The sequence below is a fragment of the Schistocerca serialis genome, chromosome 1, assembly GCF_023864345.2.
Source record: "Schistocerca serialis cubense isolate TAMUIC-IGC-003099 chromosome 1, iqSchSeri2.2, whole genome shotgun sequence".
Taxonomy (NCBI): Eukaryota; Metazoa; Arthropoda; class Insecta; order Orthoptera; family Acrididae; genus Schistocerca; species Schistocerca serialis.
Genome location: NC_064638.1, coordinates 597,575,868 through 597,601,444, shown reverse-complemented (window position 1 = coordinate 597,601,444; position 25,577 = coordinate 597,575,868). Strand labels below are relative to the sequence as shown.

The following is a 25,577-nucleotide window of genomic DNA, read 5'->3' as shown; positions in this document are numbered from 1 at the left end:
AACGTCGTGTACAGTTCTGCCACTGGGCACAAGGAAATTACGGGACGATGACAGATTTTTTGCACGCGTTCTGTTTAGCGACGAAGAGTCATTTACCAACAGCGGTAACGTAAACCGGCATAATATGCACTATTGAGCAACGGAAAATCCACGATGGCTGCGACACGTGGAACATCAGCGACCTTCGAGGAATAATGTATGGTGCGGCATTATGGGAGGAAGGATAATTGGCCCCCATTTTACTGATGGCAATCTAAATAGTGCAATGCATGCTGATTTCCCATGTAACGTTCTACCGATGTTACTACAAGATGTTTCATTGCATGACAGAATGGCGATGTGCTTACAACATGATGGACGTCCCGCACACAGCTCGCGTACGGTTGAAGCGGTATTGAATAGCCTATTTCATGACAGGTGGATTGGTCATCGAAGCACCATACCATGGCCCGCACGTTCACCGGGTCTGACGTCCCCGGATTTCTTTCTGTGGGGAAAGTTGAAGGATATTTGCTATTGTGATCCACCGACAACGCCTGACAACATGCGTCAGCGCACTGTCAAATGCATGTGCGAACATTACGGAAGGCGAACTACTCGCTGTTGAGAGGAATGTCGTTACACGTATTGCCAAATGCATTGAGGATGGCGGACATAATTTTGAGCATTTATTGCATTAATGTGGTATTTACAGGTAATGACGCTGTAACAACATGCGTTCTCAGAAATGATAAGTTCACAAAGGTACATGTATCACGTTGGAACAACCAAAACAAAATGTTCAAACGTACCTACGTTCTGTATTTTAATTTAAAAAACCTACCTGTTACCAACTGTTTGTCTAAATTTGTGAGCCATATGTTCTTGACTATTACAGCGCCATCTATCACAAAGCGAAAATAGTGGTCCAACTAAAACATTCATATTTCTTTACGTACTACACGAATATGTAATAAAAAATGGGTGTTCCTGTTTAAAAAAAACGCAGTTGATATACCTTTTACCCATGGCACCGCCATCTAGCAGACCAAACATAGCGCCATCTGGTTTCCCCCTTCAAGCTATACAAGTTTCGTTCTTTGTAGTTCTTTCGTTTGACGCTTATTTGGTTCAAATGACTCTGAGCACTATGGGGCTTAACTTCTGAGGTCATCAGTACCCTAGAACTTAGAACTACCTAAACCTAACTATCCTAAGGACATCATACACATCCATGCCCGAGGCAGGATTCGAACCTGCGACCGTAGCGGTCGCGCGGTTCCAGACTGTAGCACCTAGAACCGCTCGGCCACTGCGGCCGGTTGACGCTTATTTCGTGAGATACTTGACCCGGTCATGATCAATGGACCACCCTGTATATATAAAGTTCTTGCCAAAATATTTAGAATTTCTCTGAGATGTAAACGTTATTTCCACCGATACTTCCACCAGCTGATTTGGTTTACTCCACTCAAGCCAGTATTTGCAGTACTTCATAGTTCACAAAATTCGTGCTATTTCTGGAAGTGTTTGACGGCTAAGCAGATTTTTCACGCTCGGTAGTCAAACGCAGACCTCGTTTCCTGGTCTAGTGAGAGGTTAGGAGATAGGAATTTCGCCCTCGATTCTTCTCTACTAGACCATGTAAAATTGGGATATCATTGCTGAAATGAGTACGTGCGGCTATTTTAGTTACGTCTGCTAGTCTTGTTTAAAGCTTACGTCACAATTTCTTTTTAAAAATAACTAATCCTACAAATGCTTAAGATAACAACTCAATGCGAGCAGCCTGGTAAATATCTTACCACTTCCTACCAAACTACTTTTGGTTTGCCATTTATTCCCCTCTAGCGTTCTTGTAAGGGGTTTCTCCCTAAATATGAGTTACTACTCAAGCCACGAGTTTGTCAGTCTTTCAAAACACAGTGAAATGTAAAACGTTAAACAATGAAGCATCATTCCGATACTTATCAACCTTCTTGATGATGTAGTGTGTATTAAATGCGTCTATTTAAAGCAAATTTGATTTGCATCCTCATGTGACTAGCGTGAAATCTTAATAGACATCATCATTAAGATGTAAAAACACGCGTACAAAATTTCGTTTACGTCGCACCACTGCTTCTTGACCTTGGGATTTTTTTCCGCCAGTGTATTCTGGGAGAGGGTTTCAATTTCCGACATTTGCCTTACAACCGAAGGAAAACCCCCGAAGAACTTTTTCAGGGTCGGAGGTTGGGAGCTACTTTGATTTAATCCTGGAACAATATATTTTAGACAAAATAACTCTAGAGCTTAGGGTATATGGAAGTGTGTAGTCTACCAGCACGCAGATTAAAGTCAATGACTTGTTCGAGATATGCAACGTTCCTCTCTCGCTGTTAATTACAGGCGATGTAATGGACAGTGACTGTTTTGAACTGGGCCTCAATGAATCGTCTATTTATACATAAGGCGATGTTATGTCGAACTATCAATGTGTGTGACGAGTGGCACTGGAATCCATACGTTCAATGCAGTCCTGTTTAGTTGTCTGTATTACAGTTTAAATGAAGTGTAATGTTTGTCATATCAAAGCAGAAATTAGGCATCTATAATACATCATACAATAACTGAATAAAACAAATAACTAAATTATGATGAAAGAACAGTATTTCCTAGACTCTAACAAGATTGTGTCTACAACAGTAACTAGGTACCTGTTTTCTTACAAAAACCTTTTCAAAAACGAGTCTACAATCATTATACTATACAACTGACGTAATTACTTTGTGTTGCAAATATTCAAATACATTTCACAAAAGACATTGTTTCTGAATATGGTCACTGTTATCATGCACGTTTCGTGTTAGGGTAATCGTATATTATCACACAATACTGCATACTTGACTTTTCATAACACATTAGGTGTGATATACACTGAAGAGCGAAACAAACTGGTACATCTCCCTAATATCGTGTAGAGCCCCCGCGAGCATGCGGAAGTGCTGCGACACGACGGGTCATGGACTCGACTAATGTCTAAAGTAGTGCTCGAGGAACTGACACCATGAGTCCCGCAGGGCTGTCCATAAATCCGTAAGAGTACGAGGGGGTGGAGATCTCTTCTGAACAGCACGCTGCAAGCCATCCCAGATATGCTCAATAACGTTAATGTCTGGGGAATTTGGTGGCCAGTGGAAGTGTTTAAACACAGAAGAGAGTTCCTGGAGCCAATCTGTAGCAATTCTGGACATGTGGGGTGTCACACTGTCCTACTGGAATTCCCGAAGTCCGTCGGAATGTATAATGGACATGAATGGATGCAGGTGATTAGACTGGATGCTAATGTACGTGTCACCTGGCAGAGTCGTATCTAGACGTATCAGGGGTCCCATATCACTCCAATTGCACAAGCTCCACACCATTACAGAGCCTCCAAAAGCTTGAACAGTCTCCTGCTTGCATGCAATGTCCATGGATTCATCCACGTCCATCCGCTCGATAATATTTGAAACGAGACTCGTTAGACCAGGTAACATGTTTCCAGTCATCAACAGTCCGCTGTTGGTGTTGACGGGCACAGGCGAGGAGTAAAGCTTTGTCACGTGCAGCTATCAAGGATACACGAGTGGGCCTTCGGCTCCGAAAGCCCATATCGATAATGTTCCGTTCAATGTTTCGCACGCTGACACTGCTTGATGGCTCAGCGTTGAAATCTGCAGTAACTTGCAGTGGGGTTGCATTTCTGTCGCGTTAAACGATTCTCTTCATTCGTCTTAGCTACTATTCTTGCAGGATCTTTTTCCGGCCGCAGCGATGTCGAAGACTTGATGTTTTTCCGGGTTCCTGATATTCACGTTACACTCGTGAAATAGTCGTACGGGAAAATTCCCACTTCATCGCTACCTCGGAGATGCTGTGTTCCATGTTCGTGCGCCGACGACAACACCACGTCCAAACTCTCTTAATCGTGATAACCTGCCACTGTAGCTGCAGTAACCGATCTAACAACTGTGCCAGACACTTATTATGTTACTTAGGCGTTGCCAAGCTCAGCGCCGTATTCTGCCTGTTTACATATCTCTATATTTGAATACACGTGCCTGTACGTCTTTGGCGCTTCACAGAAAAAGTGCATTGTACACTATGATAAATGTCAAATACGAATACAAGATCGGATTTAGAAGAGCTCCGAGGTGCATTTGCCTTTTGACATCTGGTCGTTAGAAAGAACTATCAGATATGATCCAAGAAGTACAAATATATTCATTATCCAGGTATCTACGAGCTCAAACGTAAATGTATGAGATATAACAAATCATAACACTGCAATATATCATAACACTATGCATAAATTACAGCAATAAACCCGTAAAAAAACCATGGATTTTATCTAATATATTATAATATTTACGACATAAAGTAAAAACGTACGTTACTTGTGTATTATAAATATATCATTACTTTTATGTTGCAAGATGGATAAGCGGTTGCATAAGATGATGATTTTTCAGTTGTTTTTTGAACAGGTTTTGCCGGCCGGAGTAGCTGAGCGGTTCTAGGCGCTACAGTCTGGAACCACGCGACCGCTACGGTCGCAGGTTCGAATCCTGCCTTGGGAATGTATGTGTGTGATGTCCTTAAGTTAGTTAGGTTTAAGTAGTTCTATGTTCTAGGGGACTGATGACCTCAGAAGTTAAGTCCCGTAGTGCTCAGAGCCATTTTTAAACAGGTTTTATAATAAAATGGGTGCGTAGTAGGTTGTTTCTATTTAAATGTTTTTATGTACATCACGGCACATTTCAAGAATTTGTTTTCTTCACCGAGCGCAAATAGGTACAATAATATTTTATGTGATGTTTGTGTTGGTTTGCCACTCTTTCCATGCAGTCACCTTTTTGTGACTTGAAGGTACTGCACAGAAATGCACACACAAGCCATCACTTACAATGATTGCTTCTGTGAAACCAAAATCTGATACGAAGATACAGTATTACGACAATAGCACTACCCGAAGTGTTTGGGCATTGTCAGAGATGTTCTATTTTTCGTGTATTACACTGTTTACAGAACGTTCTCGCTTATAATTTCCACTCTCACACTACAAATTATTTAAATTATCGATTACAGTTGTATTCTGCTTCATAATACTTGGTTGCAAATACTGAGCGGAATGCATGAAAGAATGACCACATACGAAAACTTTGGCTGTCAATAACAGTAAGTTACAGTCGATAAGAAGCAGAGTAATTCTATGAAAAACGTGATACATGATGTGCTTTATTAATATTAGTTCACGTTTCTACGATAGGCTGAGAAATGGTAGCTCTGACTTCACATTCTAGCGAATGGCACATTTGTCAGGATGTGTGTACTTAACAAGCGGTAAATGTGAGGAAACACAGCTGGCAGTAGTAGTAATAGTAAGGCTTGCGGTGTTCGTGCCAGGAAAATGCTTTTCAGGGTGATTTTTACGAATCTAAGTTTGATGTATTTAACTACAACTCAGTTCAAGTCCTGAATAAATTCCCGAACGCAAATGCGCTTCAAAAGTTCTTGCTGATCAGCTAAATGTAAATATTCACTTAAGCAAGGAAAGAGTGTCAAATTGGGTTCTTTACCATAGTTTGTATGAATTTACGTGGCAGAGCGATGGTAGAAATGTTAAGGGCCATCCTTACCAGTGTGTACGTGCTAAATTATGGAGCTTTCCAAAATTAATTTTGTACTGCGATGATATGTAGATTAATTTTGAGGTTGTTATATTGTTAATACAAACCTTACCATCAGAAACAAACAATTTGGAACTTTTAGATTTGTGGTTTAAGAATAAAGTTTTAGGTAGAATTCAAAATTTTAAAAATATGTCGCTACTGTAGATATAATTGAAGACAGTTCTTACCTTAACTAAAGGTTACATTACATTTACTTGAAATACCTTATATACGAGATTTTATTGAAACTTTGTGTGCGCAGTTTCTCAAAACAACCTATTTGTCCTGTTTTGTAAATAAAACCACCTTTTCCTGCTGCCACTTAATTTATTTATCCCAGACGCGTTTCGCCTTTTCCTTGTTCTAAGGCATCATTAGTGGGATCTATAACGATACAGTTTTGTTGTTTTTAGATTATTAAACAGTTCACGTCGCGATTTTTTATGTAAAAAAGACATTACTTACGATTTGCTGATCTGCGTTTCCTCTCATCTAGTCTGGAGGTCGCACTACCACTTTATTACTAACATACGAGATCAACTTTGCGTTGTGACCTCCTTCACACTGTTCACCATGTTTCTCCTTATTTTTGTTGTGTACTATTGTTCTTTTGTCACTCGATATGACTCTTTCGTCGGACACTGCTTTTAACAAAGTAAATATTGCAACTTCAACTTGAGTGCTGTCGATATTTCGTGTCCGTGGAATTTATTTTTGACATGTAAAGCTTCTTTGAAATCAAAATTTGACGTAGTAAGATCGAGAACATGATCGTAGAGCTTGGTTGCTCCAGTGAGATGGGAGAGGGCCACCCAGAGCTGGCCAAGCGGAAACCAAGTGGCACTAAGGTACACGCACGCAACGTACAGCGTCTGGTTCAAATGGCTCTGACCACTATGGGACTTAACTTCTGAGGTCATCTGTCCCCTAGACTTAGAACTACTTAAACCCAACTAATCTAAGGACATCACACACAGCTATGCTCGAGGTAGGATTCGAACCTGCGACCGTAGCAGTCGCGCGGTTCCGGACTGAAGCACCTAGTACCGCACGGGCACTGCGGCCGGCACACCGTCTGGCCTTGTGCTTTGTTTATGATCGTGACATAACGTAAACTAGCCGAGAATTGTACACGTTTAAAGTAAAATGGTGAATTGTAAGAATATCAGGATTTGGATTATAAAACCTCACTCCCCTGCGCCACTTCCCGACAAAATTTCCGCTTCTATGATCTCACTTTGGAGAGAAATAACTTTCAGCGTATGTGAGTGAAGGAATCTGAGGAGCGAGATAACGACTGACGCCCTCTGGCAGAGTTGGGCGACACCTCAATTTTTGGAGGAGTTTCCAAACACCAAACGTAAAGCCTCGCGTTCTCGAGTCGCAGCATGTCTCTTCATTGGATTCTTCAGACCGCATAGTCCTCACTCATTTAACAGTTCAAGTGTATTCATAAAGATTCGAGCATTTTCTAGACATTTTTATTCCTAAACAAAACGATATCGAAATGTTAAGAGTAGGCACCAAACTCACAAATAAAAGTTGATAACGGCGTTCAGCTGTTAATACACAAAGCGAAATCAGTAAAGCTGCATATCCTAGCCAAGTACATTAGCTGTCAGTTTGTATTCGTAAAGATAAGACTGCGACGCTTAGCTCTGTCACTGACATAAATTTCTGAAAACATTTCCCCGACTGAATTGAAAAAAAAAAAAGGGAAGGACTAAAAACAGCGCCATCTATCGGTTTTCTGGTGTACTACACCGCGATGGTTAAACATCCGTCATACTAAACTGAGCAGACGACGTTAGGTAAAACCCTAATTATGATATCCTTTCTTTTCGCTTTGCGATGTTGAGGGAATGAAGCCACTATGTTGGTGCAAGCTACGGTCAAGTTACCTATGGAAGCCCATGAAAATCCGTCTACTAGTTTTGGAGATAAAATTATTCAGACAAACAGACAGACACGACGGTTTTAAAACTTCAAATCACGATATCCTTTTACTATGCGATCAGATTTTGATGAAATGAAGCCTATACGTTGCCCCAAGTTACGCTCACGTTACCTGTGGAAAACCCATAAAAATTGGTCTAGTAGTTTTGGAGACCAATGCGTTGAAACAAAGACACGACGGTTTTAGAAAAAAACTCTGAATCACGATATTTTTTTCGTGATCCGACTACAATGAAACAAAGCCGTCGCCCAAGCAACGCTGAAATTACCTGCGGGAACACCATGAAACTTGGTCTAGTAATTCTGGAGATTAGCGTATTGAAGCTGACAGAAAGACAGGCAGACAAAGGTTTTACAGTTTTGTTATTAGTATACGTTATATGAGGTGATAGAACAGTATAATTTCTGGTAGGATATTCATGCTTTCTTCTTTATGGTACATAGGGTGGTGCAAATTATTAATTTTCATATATCCTCTTATCTGTTAATTCTGTATTATATTGCTGCATGGGGAAAACTAGATTCAATAGCTTATTAAAAACGTACGTTAATCTGTATCAGTAAAGTGGTATCATGCGAGTGTAAGTAGTAGTATAAAAGAAACATTCTTTAAAAGTAACTTATTGTGTTGTGAAGTTATCGTTCATACATAAGGTTTGGCATATGAGAGAAAAAACGTAAAATGAAAAGACATTCTGCTAAAAAATGCGTAACCTAAACAAGTCAACATTCAATCTCGTCGTTACCGTGTTCTCTGCCAAAGTCGCGTAAGGCTGAAAAAACATGGTTATCGAAAGCTACCTGCTGGATGGTAAACTAAAGTTAGACTGACAAAAATGTGCAGGTGACTCGTTTTGAGAGCCTGCCAGTGACCGTGAGAAAGCGTTGTCTGTACCAGGAATGTGTATAACTGTGAAGGTGAAGTCTTGCAGAAATAAGATCCATCTGCCCAACAGATAGTGCGATAATTTGGCAGACATCGTAAACTTCAATGCGCGATGGTCTGCATAAGCTGTAGTATGTCTTCCCAGTAAAAAGTACCGAAATTTGTGGAAAGCCTGAACATCTGCTAGTGCTTCCAGTTTTATGATGGAATAATTACGTTCTGCTGGTGAAAGAACACGGCTGCCAAATGTAATGTTTTTAATTACTTTAATGTCGTTTAATGGAAAATATGTACTACAGTAGCTGTCTTTGAACAGTCTGAGACGACGCAAAAGCCACGTGAAAGGTCAGGGTGGGAAAGCAGAGGTGCTTCTAACAAGGCTTGTTTAAGTGTGTTGCTCGTCCCAAGTCAAGTTTGTATTTTTGCGGGTTAATTCACATAATTTGGGAGTGTCCAAGGCTTTGTAGTGAATAAAACGGGGAAAGAAATTAATTAGGCGTGGAAAACTCGTAACTTTACGTTTATTTGTTGGTGCTTTAATGTCTCGAATGGCTTCGAGATAGTCTGGATCCGGTTGCATGTCAGAAATGGAAATAATGTGGGATAAAAATTTGATAGTTGTTCTGCTGAACTCAGATTTCTGTAGGTTGATGGTAATGCCATTGTTTGCAAATGTCTGCAAAAAGGAGTCCAAAAGGTTGTTATGTTGTTGTGAAATTTTCTCTGCAATGAGAATGTTGTCAACATTTGTCGTAATTCTGCTCTTTAGGTCGTCTGGTAGATTCGAATTTAAACTCCAAATGAAGGGTGCCGAAGAAATCTTTGAGCTAAATCATAATTTCCAAAGTTGGTAATAGATACCGAAAAATTGCAAGACGGTGTGTTTGCGGCAGCTGGGACACAACTCTAAGTGCCAAAAACCATATTTCTAGTCTAGTATAGAAAAGTCAGTAACGTCATAAAATTTCTGCAGTAATTCATCTAACATCTAAGGTTGATCTGTTCCTAGAACAGTGCGTTCTGAGTCAAGCCCAACTCGAAGAGATCCGTCTTTTTTGTGCACAACATGAAGTGGGCTGGTATAAGGACTATCGGATGGTTCAGTATTGCCTTGCCATAACATAGACTAAGTTTTTTCTTGTACTTGGTCTGTATGGCAGACAGTAACAATATAATGCCGGGCAACAAAAATATCGTGCCATTTAACTTGAAATTCATATAGGAATCCACGAATGATACCAAGAACATTGACAAAAACATGAGAGTGTTTAAAGTTTGTTGTAATTGGAAGCTGTCTTCATTGGATGCTTCCTCACTGGTATCAACTTTGGCTTGCATTATTTGTTAGATGTCAGATTGCGACTGGTTGGCTGAAGAATAAAAATAGGTAGTGAAGTAGAATATAAACCAGATTGTATTTTTGCCTGACGTTAAGAAATGTAATAGACTGATATCCTATTCTTCCATAGATACATAATGTTCAAAATGCAAAGCGATCGGTATGTCATCTTTCTGAAGGATAATGCAGGATTTTTTGAAGTGTAGGATCGCTTTATCGCAGTTTAAGAAATCAATGCATAGGATTATTTCGGTAAGAAGGGGAACAATTCGGAAGGTGGCGAAAAATGAATGTCCCTGAACGGAAAATTCCAAGTGAGTTTGTAGTTGGACATCCACTCCTTTGGCAGAAACTGCACCTCTAATCTTTATTTAACGTAAAGGTAATGTTAGACAATTGTGATCAGAATTACATTTACTGACAGCGGAATCGCTGATCAGTGATACAGGAGAGCAGGAATTAAGAACTTCGATTAACGTATTGTTGCCTATCTGAAAGCTAAAAACGAGATGAAAAATATGTCTTCGACGTTCTTCTTTTTCCTGTAATAGGGAGTCCTTAATACCCTGAAAGGAAATAAAATTTTCAGTAATGTCCCGAGAAAGTGTGGAATCTGGTATAATCACAGGTTGGGTATGGGGCGCATATTGGTCGGCTTGTGATTATTGATTTCCACTGTCCCTTCATTTCTGCGAGTTTTTGCTGGCAATTCATTTATGTACACTGACATTTGAGGTTGGGAATTGTTGTAAGATTGTTGTGGTGAATGGAAACAAGAGTCCGGTTGACTTAGTCAAAAATTTCGCTGATTGCAATAATTATTAAGCACGGTCGTTGTGTGTTACGTCGCCAATCGTCATGCCTGTGTCTAAAACTGTTGCCAAAATTATTCTGCTGTGAAAAAATTACGGGAGAGGTTGTTATTGCTGATAGTTTTGATGACTCTATTACCTGAAAACTGGCTGTTTGCATAGTGATTCTGATGGTTGTAATTCGGCCCATTGTTACCACGGCGATGATCCGAACTGTAAAAAGAATGTCGCTGTCTCCAATTACGGCTATCATGTCCGTTTTGGTTATTACGTGAAGAAAAATTGTTTCGCTGTGAATTGTTTGAATCATTAATTTCGAGAAGCTCTAAGACATTGCGAAATGGATTTGTGTTATCTTTTTGATGACAAGTCAGTAAAGGAATGCGTAAAGATTTCGGCAGTTTTAAGATACAAAGTTGTGTAGGCACGGATGGACTGCACGGATCCGTTGAGTATTGGTTTTGCTGTACCATGTATTCAGTATATTGTATGATGATTGCATATTGTGACTCATGGAAATATGGTAAACTAAGAACTTTGTTTCACGCCACGCTGTGTTGTGTCTGACAAATACGCGTCTAGAAAAGCGTTTTGAAATTCTTCCAGCGAATAGCACTGACATGCAATTGGCCGCATTCTCATGGCTGGTTTGCCGCCGACTTGGCTGCATAATAATTCCAGTTTCCTAGTTACCGGCCATTGAGGTGATAAAGAATAAGTAAATTGATGTATCCAATCATTTGCACTATTTCGAAAAACTTTGAACTTACAAATAGAGAGGAAGTTCTTGAAGTCAAAGCTGTTATGTCGCGGCGAATTACGAAATTTTCATCTATTAAAATCGGAAAGAGAGAAGCCTATGTCAAAAGAAAAGTTCCTCTCACTTCTGGGTGGGGCTGATTGTTGATGTTGCGGTGAGGCGTGTTCGAAAAAATTTGGAGACTGGTTGTGCGTAAAATTAGACGAAGCAAGCTTCCTGTTTGCAATCTCAGAATTTATGCTCCGTATCTTCTGTTAACGTCTGTCTTTCACAATTGATTGATTTTCGATAGCTCGTTGGACGGACTGAAATTCTCACGATTCCGCAAAATTTGCCAGTTGTGTTGAGTCGGAATTCTCAGTATGCTGCTGCATTTGTGAAATATTATTAGCAAGATCTTCAGTTTCGGTTCGTGCCGTGAGTAAGTGCTCTCTGACATTATGCACGTCGGCTTGAATGTGTTTGATCTTCCGGTACTGCAGTAGCGTCTTTTTGTGGACCTTAGTGACCAAAACGTTTGGAACTTTCTTATTCATCATGGTAATCAATAAACCTTTGTCCAGTTGGTGAACGTCTGTAATGTTTTGTAATTTTTCGTCAGCTACCGTTTGTCGTACTGTAAAGTGTTGTTTTAAATCTGACTGTTAATTCGCTATCTCTTCGATTTGCAATTCAACAACGTGTTAAGCCTGTGGTAAAGTGTGTTCGAGTCGTTCGTCGCGCCCTTCTTGTTTTGTTGTCTAAAAAGGTTAGAGTTGTTTTACATTCTGTTCGATTTGCTGTACATCCTGTTAGAGTCGTTGCATGTTTTGTTCGTTTTACTGTCTAAGTTGTAAGGTTTTTTGGATATTCTGCTGCGTAACATTTTCAAACATGATTTTGACACCTGTGTTAGTACAAGAAATTTCTGTTTGCAAAACTGATTGTTTAATTGTGCCTGCATTATATGAGTTTAATATCTGTATCAGTACAAGGAATTTCTGGTTGCGGCTCTGATTTTTTAATGGTGTTTACATTGAATGCTGTGTTGTCTGGAAAAATTTGTGTACTGTTCTTGACATTATTGGTAGACTGAGGCGAATTTTGCAAATCGTTAGACTCGGCGGAATTCTGGAAACCAACTGTGGTATTTTGGGTGTCCTGAGACAATGTAATATCGGCATTGCCAAAGATGTTAGAATCAGTGATCGGTTGCGTGACTGTACTGGAAATTATCTGACTGTAAGGAACTGATGAAGTTGCTTGCTGCATTGTTGCGTCACTGTCAACGGCAAAATTGCAAGTCGAAATATCGGAAATGAGGTTCTCTGCATTTGTATGGCTGCTGTACGTTGGCCAGAATCGCAGATATACAGTGTGTATAAAAGTGGAATCCACTGGTAAGGGTTAATTTCTTCGCATCTAACAAATTCTCAGAAATTTTAATTAGTAATAGTAAACATTTTTTAATTAAATTCAGTGTTCATTGCTGTATGATACTCACAGAAATGCAATCTGTACATAGAGGTATTTTCCTGCCATTTTGAAGATTGTTGACAAACTGGCTTTAACTGATCCAATAAAGTTTGTGGTTAAGTAGACTAGTTCAGTTAAGCCTAGAAAGTTGATGGTGAATGAATATAATGGATAATTTCACAGGAACCCCTGCCAGTGCCCCCAGAATTACCACATACTTCAGCGCAGGACTAATAGGTGTAGCATATCCTTCGGCATTTACGGTCTCCGACATCTTGAAAGTATTTAACGTCAATAGTATGGAACTTTTCAATTCAAACATATTTACCGACGAAGATTTTTTTGTCATCTTATGTAATGGATAGACTTCTGCCAATTCAGCAACGAACAGCAGATGACTCAATGGGAGAAGATGCAGACAAACCTGCAGATGACAATGTAGCGAATCTTGAGCATCAGTAGGAAGATCAGCAAACAGATATTACATATACTGTCAAGTGTGGCCATATCCTAACACTGGTGCGAGGAAAACAACAAGGTAGAGAAAGAATGGAAACTCGAGGCAGTAAAGGCTTCCGTCAAACGCCAAATACTGGAAAATGCATCAGCAACACTGAAAATGCTGTTCATGTCCTGTACATTGATTCCTCTGATGATGACCTGCACCAAGATGGTGACATAAATGTTAAAATAGAGAAGAAAGGAGATTTTTGTAGTTACTGTACAAGGAAAACTGCCACGAGTGGTGGCAGTTATGTTGCCGAAGTGAATAAAATGTACGATGATGGATGCGAAGTAGAACTTTTTTAAGAGAAATATTTCTGCTACAAAATTTGAGGCTGCTTCAGATGAAATAATTGCAGAACAACCTAATCCAATACATGGCACTGCGACTTGCTATGAAAACATGACTCGGTCCTAGGTTGATGTCGTAAACTCAGTGAGCACTAGTTTTATCATTTCCGAGACAGTTTTCATTAATATACTGATAAAGGCGTTATTACTAATGCTGTTGCCAAAAATTTTTATCTTTAGGGTCCTTTCATTCATTCATTTATTTAACGGAGAGATCCATTTAACCCTCAATATATGGTCAAGTTAAGCTATCCAGTGGGATTAAATGGCTCGAAAGTAGAGTCGAAGTACTCCAGTTTCGTAAAATCTGTGTGAGACACTGCAAATGTGGAAGTGCCTGTAATCTTTGCATATGTTGTTCTCCAGATTAAAAAATTTATAAAGGCCCGGTTTTCAAGTAAAATTTCAGGGGAAGGGATGTGGGTCTCGCGGGAAGCGTGCAAGGGTTAAGACCTAGCATGCGCGCTGTTCATGTGTGTCCTTGGACGCCGGCATGGTAGCTCAGCGTTTTCGGTCAGAGTGCTGGTTGGCCTCTGTAATAATAATAATAATAATAAAAAAAAAAAAAACCTGAGTGAAAGGATCAGCAACGAACTTGAACGGATGTCATGTGACGTCCGCAACGACCAAACACAACGATCAACAACGAACAAAATGAAAAAAATAAAAAAAAAAGATGGATAGAGCGTCTGCCATGTAAGCAGGAGGTCCTGGGTTCGGGCCCCGGTCGGGCACATACTTTCAGCTGTCCCCATCGAGGTATATCAACAACACTTGTCGGCAGCTGAGGGTTTCAATTAATTATCACTTATTCTAGAGAAGCTGCATGGTCATCAATGGTATCTGTTCTTTCGAGAACAGTTACTATCTTCATATATTTTCAAAAATAGGTCGAGTTAACTCTAACTTCCCCTATTATTAGCGGCAGCAGTAGCAGTAGTGGTAGAACTATTGCGGTAGAAGTACTGCAATTATTAACTTTATTATTTGTCAGTCATTTCAATGTATTCACATTGTCTCTGTAGAAAGTCAGATCATTTTTTGTACTATTTGTCATATTAACGTTGTTATTTCTTAGCTAAGTGTGATGTCACTGTATATCTGAAACCCTGGTCCGATGTAAGAGCAGGTCTGATGGCCCTAATCAAATCAACATAAATAAATAAATAAATGAAAAGAAATAAGATATATGTACAGTTACCGTAAGTATTGAACTAATGTATTATTTCTTTTGCAATACAGTAAATGATATTTCAAATTTGTTGCTAGCGAATTCCAGATAATTGTGTCATGATCTGCTTGAACTATCTGCGTTGTAAATGAATTATTGAAACAAATATTATTATGCGAATCGCAGTATAGTCGAAGTGTAATGCAACAGACGCCAACAAAGAGTAACTTTTATCACTAGAACGAAACCATGATATACGTGTATCAGTGTCGTTAGTACAGCCGTTGAAAGAAGGCTCTTATCTTTAGGATGACAACGTCTAACACAAATGAAACTTCTTCTTTCAGGTCATGATCGTGGTATCCTCGATCGCCTGGCTCTTCGTGACGGTGCCGTTCCGCGTGTTTACGGCTGGATCGACGAACATCGACTGGCCAACGCCGATCCCCCTCTGGCTGCCCATCGACATGCAGCTCTCCCCGACCTACGAACTCATCTACCTGGGCCAGGTGCTGTGCGCCGTGGCAACGGCGGGGGCGATGCTGGGCGTCGACACACTCTTCTTCCACCTCACGCTGATGATTGTCGCCGAGCTGCAGGTTCTCAACGACAATATTTCAGTGGTGGGGAGGGTCGCGTCGCTCGACGAGAAGGGAGTGGTTCCCAGGGTTAAGGACGCAGGAGAGCAACAGCAAAACTTTTCTGACGTCATCAACAACGGACAGAATGAAGGCGGAGCTCCTTTGTCGAACCCTCAAGCAACAATCACGGACAAGAACTACTCTGATTTGATTGAAATTATACAGCACCACCAAATTATAATCAAGTAAGTATTAGGTTGTACTACTTACAAATTCTAATTTCTCGCCAGTCTTTTGATTTTGTAAGTCATTTATGGCGCATTAAATCATTTAGAAGTAAAAAAAAATAACACCTGCGTCTTGGACATGGCGCCTGTTTAGTACGCGATACAATGCGCGGGCTTGCTGTGGCAAATGACGGAGCATTATGGTGCTCAAATTTTACATTCCGGTAGATGATCATATACGGTCTGTGCTTTGATCCCTGTTTCGGTATATGGGGAACAAGCTAGCTCACCCGATACTGTTACTCTTGGTATCACTGGAGCATTCTGTGTTATTTTGTGTTTCACGTCCGTTACTTACAAGGGAACCTCCCCATCGCACCCCCCTCAAATTTAGTTATAAGTTGGCACAATGGATAGGCCTTGGAAAACTGAACACAGATCAATCGAGAAAACAGGAAGAAGTTTTGTGGAACTATGAAAAAAATAAGCAAAATATACAAACTGAGTAGTCGATGCGCAACATAAGCAACATCACAGGTACTTATGAGCCCATGAGCGCCGTGAGCGGCTACAGAACGAGAGGTCCTTGACTCATTCCTACCCTTGAGTGAAAATTTTAATTTTTAATTTTCAGACAATTATCAAAGTTCAGGCACTCACACATAATCAATTTCGCTCTCCAAAACTCCAGGACATGTTCAGATTTGCTTGGACATATGCAGGATTTGACGGTCTACGCACGGAAAAATTTGAAAACGTTAAAAACATATGTTTTGACAGAACACAGGGAAAACAGTGCGACTGTGAAACTGTTGCATTCATTTGTTGCAATTTATGTGACAAACTCTTATGTTTTCATCACTTTTTTGGGAGTGATTATCATATCCACAAGAAAACCTAAATCGGGCAAGGTAGAAGAATCTTTTTACCCATTCGCCAAGTGTACAAGTTACGTAGGTTGACAACATATTCCTGTCATACCGTCAACAGTGTCGTATAGAATATATCAGACGTGTTTTCCTGTGGAGGAATCGGTTGACCTATGACCCTGCGATCAAATGTTTTCGGTTCCCATTGGAGAGGCACGTCCTTTCGTCTACTAATCGCACGGTTTTGCGGTGCGGTCGCAAAACACATACACTAAACTTATTACAGTGAACAGAGACCTCAATGAACGAACGGCAGATCATAACTTTGCGAAAATAACGAAAGAAAAATTTTTCACTGAAGGGAAGACTTGAACCAAGGACCTCTCGTACCGCACTTGCTCACGCTATCCACGGGAACACGGCGCTTTTAAGCTCACGCTTTCCTGTGATGTTGCATATCTTCGAGATGGACTTCTCAGTTTGTATATTTTGCTTATTTTTTTCATAGTTCCACACAACTTCTTCCTACACTCCTGGAAACGGAAAAAAGAACACATTGACGCCGGTGTGTCAGACCCACCATACTTGCTCCGGACACTGCGAGAGGGCTGTACAAGCAATGATCACACGCACGGCACAGCGGACACACCAGGAACCGCAGTGTTGGCCGTCGAATGGCGCTAGCTGCGCAGCATTTGTGCACCGCCGCCGTCAGTGTCAGCCAGTTTGCCGTGGCATACGGAGCTCCATCGCAGTCTTTAACACTGGTAGCATGCCGCGACAGCGTGGACGTGAACCGTATGTGCAGTTGACGGACTTTGAGCGAGGGCGTATAGTGGGCATGCGGGAGGCCGGGTGGACGTACCGCCGAATTGCTCAACACGTGGGGCGTGAGGTCTCCACAGTACATCGATGTTGTCGCCAGTGGTCGGCGGAAGGTGCACGTGCCCGTCGACCTGGGACCGGACCGCAGCGACGCACGGATGCACGCCAAGACCGTAGGATCCTACGCAGTGCCGTAGGGGACCGCACCGCCACTTCCCAGCAAATTAGGGACACTGTTGCTCCTGGGGTATCGGTGAGGACCATTCGCAACCGTCTCCATGAAGCTGGGCTACGGTCCGCACACCGTTAGGCCGTCTTCCGCTCACGCCCCAACATCGTGCAGCCCGCCTCCAGTGGTGTCGCGACAGGCGTGAATGGAGGGACGAATGGAGACGTGTCGTCTTCAGCGATGAGAGTCGCTTCTGCTTTGGTGCCAAAGATGGTCGTATGCGTGTTTGGCGCTGTGCAGCTGAGCGCCACAATCAGGACTGCATACGACCGAGGCACACAGGGCCAACACCCGGCATCATGGTGTGGGGAGCGATCTCCTACACTGGCCGTACACCACTGGTGATCGTCGAGGGGGCACTGAATAGTGCACGGTACATCCAAACCGTCATCGAACCCATCGTTCTACCATTCCTAGACCGGCAAGGGAACTTTCTGTTCCAACAGGACAATGCACGTCCGCATGTATCCCGTGCCACCCAACGTGCTCTAGAAGGTGTAAGTGAACTACCCTGGCCAGCAACATCTCCGGATCTGTCCCCCATTGAGCATGTTTGGGACTGGATGAAGCGTCGTCTCACGCGGTCTGCACGTCCAGCACGAACGCTGGTCCAACTGAGGCGCCAGGTGGAAATGGCATGGCAAGCCGTTTCACAGGACTACATCCAGCATCTCTACGATCGTCTCCATGGGAGAATAGCAGCCTGCATTGCTGCGAAAGGTGGATATACACTGTACTAGTGCCGACATTGTGCATGCTCTGTTGCCTGTGTCTATGTGCCTGTGGTTCTGTCAGTGTGATCATGTGATGTATCTGACCCCAGGAATGTGTCAATAAAGTTTCCCCTTCCTGGGACAATGAATTCACGGTGTTCTTATTTCAATTTCCAGGAGTGTATTTTCTCGATTGATCTGTGTTCAGTTTTTCAAGGCCTATCCACTGTGCCAACTTATAACTAAATCTGAGGGGGATGCGATGGGGAGGTTCCCTTGTTAGTGAAACTGACCGACTATGAACACTGGGTCATCCAATTATCTTTTCTCTATTGAAACGATACTTGATTTTGTTGCACTTGATGACGCCGCGAAAATGCTGCGAAACCGCTCGTGCCTATAAATAAAGGATTTACAGCTAAAATAGTCTTTTTTTTTAATCCTTAAATTTTGTCTGGATACCTCAGCCTAACCGTCCAGCAAGGGGGCAGCGAAAGCTTAGATGGTATCCAACACAGTCAATATCATCTCTGCATTCTCACAACTGATAGACTTGCTCATCTGATACATCTGGAGGAGAGCAACACCAACTAGTTTTCACATCCTGCGAATGACCTAGCCTTCACCAAGATTTGACTGTCAGCTGTCATCAACAATGTAAGAAAGGATTATATTCTGTTTTGGTTTGCAATTATGCTTTGGATTGAAACCTTTTATCTCTATAGCCGACGCTGAAACTTTCTTCTTACATTTTAAGGCGTTACATACAATACAACCATCAAAGAACTAACTCAATTATGGCTATATGTTTTTTGGTTGTTTGTTGAATCGCCAGTCTTGTGACTGATTTCACGCAGCTCGTCGCGAATTCTTCCTCTATGTCAGTCTCGTCATGACGCAGAAAATAAACGATACGCATTAGACGTGTTCTGTCTCGGAAATCATTCGGAAAAGTGCATATTCCCACATGAAGTCTTTTGCTTCAAATGATCGTTCTTGTGATATCCTTAAATACTAACCACTCCTCCTGGGACACCCTGTGAAAGTAGTTCCAAAAATATATAGCAGTTTTACTTACCATAAAATTCTGCACGTGACGAATTAACAACACATTCCAACTAGCTTCAATTATTATATTATACAGCAGTTACATGTATAGAAAGCGAAATATTTACAAATGCTGCACAAATCACAAACCCATGTCTAATAACAATAAAAACTAAAGAAAATAGCGGAAACTGCTTATGGGGATCTGTATTGCTTACTGATTCATGAGATCGAAAATCAGTTACTATATCAAAAAGCACCAAGTGTTCCTAGGTACACTATTCATTAGGTACCAAACTCTCCCCTATTTGCCTGCCTGCAATTTTTATCATCAGATGCATACGTGGTTACTTTTTGGAAAATCTTCCTTCTTTAACACAGTACACGTTTTTCTTAAGATCTTCTTTATCACTGCCTTTATTTGTAGTTCTAGTGCCGCCATTTTGAAAGTGAACTAAGGGATTACATGTTTGATAGTGTTATTTGAGTTGCCATATTGAAGAATGTCCAAGTTTCAGAACGGGACTACAATTTTAGAAGCATCACAATTTTATAGATTGATGAGCCAAGACATTATGACCAAATGCTTAATTGCTTTTTTGTCCTTCTTCGGAAAGAAATATCTCACTGATTAGCGTATCAGGGATGCGGCAGTCGTTGGTAGGTGTGTGGAAGTATGTGGCAATAGTTGTCTAAGCACAGGTCATGTAATTCGCGTAAATAACGGGCCTCTGATTTGCGTACTCGTCGCCCGATAGCGACCTAGATGGGTTTCCATAGGATTTTCAGCAGGCGAATTTGGTTGCTGAGATTTCAGTATGAGTTCATTATAATGCTCTAAACCACTGTAGCAGGTTTCTAGCTCCGAGACATGGGCAGTTATACTGCTGAAAGAGACATCGCCGTCGGGGAAGACATCAAACGTGAAGGGATGCAGGTGGTTCGGAACTGTTAGTATGTCTTCGTTTAATACCACAGGTCTCATGCAAGTTCAGAAGAATGTCTTCTACAGCATAAAGCTGCTCCCACCAGCCTGCGTCCTTTCAACTCTATAACAGCGTTTGTGGAGACGACTATCGACCTGGTACAGCAAAAATGTGATTCACCGGAAGAGCCGACAAGTTTCCATTGCCTAGGCTCTGGGTAAGCTATGTCTCCGCAATATCCTTTCTCTCAGGAGTGCTAGTTCTGCAAGGTTCGCAGGATAGCTTCTGTAAAGTTTGGAAGGTAGGAGACGAAATACTGGCAGAAGTAAAGCTGTGAGGACGGGGCTTGAGTCGTGCTTGGATAGCTCAGATGTTAGAGCACTTGCCCGCGAAAGGCAAAGGTCCCGAGTTCGAGTCTCGGTCCGGCATACAGTTTTAACCTGCCAGATCGAATCCCGATGGTCCCGTGCCCACTCCAATCGTAACTGGTGATTCCGTTGGGTTAAGTTGTGGACATTTAGGGGTGACCTGCTGCGGATCTCGGTGTTCAACACTGTACAATGAGCAGTGTGCTTCGATACACTTGCGCGTGCACCAGCAGTCTGCTGTTTCGTCAGAGATGCCACAGATCACCGTCTATCCTTTTCTACAGAGCAGACGAGCCTCCAAACCCTACGTTCCGTGAAGAGTAGTGGACGTACGACCATTCAGGGCCTAGGGGAAGTTTCGCTGTCCTTGTACCTCTTTCCGTAGATGATCACGACGATAGCAAAATGGCTCTGAGCACTATGGGACTTAACATCTATGGTCATCAGTCTCCTAGAACTTAAAACTACTTATACCTAACTAACCTAAGGACATCACACAACACCCAGCCATCACGAGGCAGAGAAAATCTCTGACCCCGCCGGGAATCGAACCCGGGAACCCGGGCACGGGAAGCGAGAACGCTACCGCACGACCACGAGCTGCGGGCACGACGATAGCACTTGAACGTTCGACCAACTTTACCGTTTCCGAGGTACCCGTTCACAGGCTATGCGTGATAATAATCTGCCTTTTGTCAAAGCCACTTATCTCAATGGATTTCTCCATTTGCAGTCCATATCTTTGCTAGTGTGATCCTCCGACCATATCTGCTTCGCTTACATACTTTCGTTACCCCGCAAAGTACCAGCAACGCCTCCAGCAGGCATCTAACATCGCGATGGACAGTGGTCATAATGTCTTAGCATTGTGTACCATTGATATTTTTAACGACTATTTCAGAGATGGTTAGTAGCTTCATAATCTTCAGTCACGTCTCGGTCCCTCTGATAATATATAATACTTCCCACATATGTTCTAGTAGCTTATAATTTATAAAAAATTTGGATCTCAGGGTGCTTGACCCTAAATGTGCATGCTTTGGACTTATCTATTCAGATGTCTACTTTCTAAATGACAGTCTCTGTAAATTATCTTCTGTCTCTTGTAGAATTAAACGTTCGTCACCAAGTTACACATCGTTAAGAGAAAATAATCTATTGTAGGCGGCCTGGGTATGGGGAAATCATGCCTTCGGGGTCGTGGCTGCTGTGTATTTCTGCTGCGTCCGTAATTTGGCTCCCTGACCGCCCAGTCTGGCCACGAGTGAGGTAACCAGCTCGTGGTGCGCCCGTAATACTTGAAATATCAGCAGACTCCTCTTGCTGAAATTCCGCCTGGCTGTTATGGCTTGACTCGATTTCCTCCTCTGCTTCTTGCTTTCCCACGGAAGGTGTCTGAATTTTTAATTGGCTGCATCGAGTACATTATTTTCCGGTGAAACAGTATTAATTCTGCGAGTTAATTTTTCTTTTCCCTTTCGTGCTACTTTCATCTCCACAGGGTGTATCACAAACACTTTTACAAACTTTCTCACACTAAAAGGAGAAAAAGAATTCCTATAAACAACAGTGAAAAAACAACAACAAAAGAAAACATCGCACTGGAATGCAAAAGTTGAGAACGCATTAACTTTCGCATGAGTACCACTACGAAGTAACATAGGTCGAGAAACTGGAACTTAGACAGAAATAATTGGCACATTGTAGTACAGATGATAACTGAAGAAAATACGACAGTGAGACGAACAGAAATGACACGTCTATTCAAAGGTAGTAATGACAACTAGGTCACCGCGATTCACGATGGAGATTACAAAAAGCGAGAAATGGCTATTAATAGTGTGTGTTATCAGCACAGGCGGCAATGCATGCTCTGCAGACGTGTTCAAATGCTAACCACATGACTGATAAAGAGTTCTCGTGATGGAGTGTTTCATTCCTCCATCGTCGCAGCTGACAACTGATGGATGGTTGTTGCTACATGTGACGTGCTGCAATATGTCTCCCTAATGCATTCCAAACGTGCTGTCTGGGATTTAAGTTGGGGAGGGGGGAGGAGGGGGAACGAGTAGGCCAGTCAGTTCGTCGAGTATCCTCTCATTCCAAGAGCTTCTCCACTAGCGCTCTTCGATGCGGTGGCGTATTTTCATCCATAAAATATCAGGGTCTGAGGCACCCCTGAAAAAAGGCACACGGGGAAGGAGTAGAGTATCAAAATACTGTTGATAGTTGAATTTTACGTGTTCAAAGATTTGGAGAAGTCCATGCAACGTTATGGCCCCCCACACCGTATCACATGGACACGAGAACTGTCGTGTTCGACAATGCTGAACATACTCTCATATGATAGGAAATGGAAATGCCGTGCGGCTAGGGCCTCTCATCTGGTAGACCGTTCGCCTCGTGCAAGTCTTTCGAGTTGACGCTACTTCGGCGATTTGCGTGTCGATAGGTATGAAATGTTCATGGTAAGGACATCCCAACACCTAGTCCCGGAGCGGAGAAAATCTCCAACCCAGAAGGGACTCGAGCCCGGGCCGTTAGGTATGACATTCCGTCGCGCTGACCACTCATCTACCAGGGGCGGACTCTCATACGATAAGAGGTGAGAACACGCAATGCACCCAGGAACATTGTCAAACTTGACCGCTTAGGTGATCGAGGTGTCATGGTCGGGGAAGGCATAATAATACATAAGCGTACGGACCTGCAAATCTTTGAACAAGGCAGACTCGCTGGTCAACATTATTGTGACACTATACTCCCTTCCCATAAGCGTCTTTCTTTCTTCTTTTCAGGGGTGCTTTCCACCGGGGCTTCATTTTCATGGATGACAATCCTCTACCGCATCGAACAGCGCCGGGGGAGCAGCTCTCCGAACGAGAGGAAATGCGGCATATGGACTGGCCTGCCATTTCTCCAACCTAAATCTCACCGAGCACGTGCACGATGTGTTACGGAGACTTACTATAGCATGTCCGCATGTACCAGCGAACCCGCAGTGGTTATAAATCGTGCAGGTGGAGGAATGGAACGCACTACCACGAGATGTCCTTACCAAAATTTTGTAATGTCTAGGGGTCCATCGTGAATCGCCGTCACTTCAGTGTAATTATTGTCTCTGAACGAAAGTGTCATATCCGTTCGTCTTATTGGATGTATCTTTCAGTTACCTTCTGTGCTATGCGCGAGCAGTTCTTTCAGTGTGTGGTCCAAGTTTCATCGAACAAAATTACTTGGCACTGACACGTCATGCGAAAGTTACTTTCGTCCTTACGTTTTGCACACCAGTGTATTCTCAATAGTAACACAGAAACGATGCTGAAGCAAACTTCAAAACTCGGAAACTAGCAACAAATGCTCAAAAGATCGTTTCCTTGTTTCTATTGAAATCCCTACCGAAATTTATGTTTTGAAATTTCCAAATTATTAAGTTGACGAATAACTGCACAATGAAATCAACATCTTGGCCTCTTGTCGATAAACGTGTTTTCCGAGAATATCTCACAAGGTTGTCTAAATGGAGGTTTTTAAGCCATTTCAACTGAATTAATAAATTTATTTCACGCAGTAACTGGAATGAAGTGTATATTGTTCTGAAAAGGAATGTGCTGATGTGTGGGATACTAATCTCTGGAAATAGTAAATATTGTACGATAGTTTTATAAAGGGTTCCGAAGAATTCACTACGATCCATTTTATAACTTACTGGACGATGTACGTATAATGTCACTTGAAAATCTCCACAGCAGTAAAACCTGAATATAGGTAAACATGTGTAGTGTACTGCATGTCGTACTCTGGAAAAAGCTCACAAACAAACAATTAGTAGCGTGGGATTGTTAGCTGGGAGATCCCAAGCCGTCTAATTGGAAAGTGTTTTCTTAATCCGACCACGACTGACCCTTTCTCGCGGCGACTGGCAGTTGTGTCTCAAGGGTATCTTCTTACTGTAGCTGACCGTAACGGGTGTACGTACAGCGTAGAGTAGAGTTTGTGTTATTTAAAAACAAAAGGGAGAGGGAGACACCAGATGCCGTTACACAGCCTTCGTCAAGGCGGCTGCAGGGCTAAACGTCTCCACCCCACGAACTTACCGCTATCAACAGAGCGTCACATGCCCATACTTCACGGGGTACTAGAGAAGAATATGTAAATTAATCAGGGACGCTGGCGTATAGTCTGATGATCCGGAACTTTTCGTTAGTACCTCTTCTTCATCCAGTCCGAAGAGTTCAAAGTGGAATGATCGCCATAAAACTTCTAGGAAAATCATATGACAGTATGAAATACACGGAAAGAATGTTAAGAAAATGTAATTTGTCCAGGAAATAAGTGGTTCATGAGACATTCGTTCGAGAGATTATTTAGTACTACGTACCAGTCGGTAAAGTGCGTGCCATAAGTTGTATCAACAGTTGTCCATCTTCATTGCTGCGAAACACACCTCTTTCACTGAACAATGCTCATAGCTCTTAAAGTACGCATTCTAGAGACCATGCTTACTAGACTTTCTTTTTTGTTTTTGACCCATAGTAACACTTCTCCAAGTTTGTTGATGGAGTTCCTGTTCCCCTTGTATGTAGGAGGGACGTTCAATAAGTAATGAAACACATTTTTTTTTCTCGTCCAGTTTCGGTTCAAAAAATTTAGTTTTCGTTGTGGAACATCGTGGAATATTTCTGTTTCAGTCCTTACAGTTTCAAGAAATTCCGATAGGCGGAGGCTTTATAAGTAGCCTTCAAAGTGTAACGAGGTGCGCCGGCCAGTGTGACCGAGCGGTTCTAGGCGCTTTAGTCCGGAACCGCGCTACTGCTGCTGTCGCAGGTTCGAATCCTGCCTCGGGCATGGATTTATGTGATGTCCTTAGCTTAGTTAGGTTT

The 25,577-nt window shown here is 42.0% G+C and overlaps 1 protein-coding gene across 1 annotated transcript in view; it reads left to right on the top strand.

The window, feature by feature from the left end:
* The window catches only part of LOC126457938 (odorant receptor 43a-like), a 96,103-nt gene that overhangs the window by 8,048 nt on the left and 62,478 nt on the right, over window positions 1–25,577 (top strand). Inside the window, exon 3 of the mRNA XM_050094662.1 lies at window positions 15,257–15,735. Within this exon, the coding sequence (XP_049950619.1) occupies window positions 15,257–15,735 (479 nt within the window). The remainder of the gene's footprint in view (window positions 1–15,256; window positions 15,736–25,577) is intronic.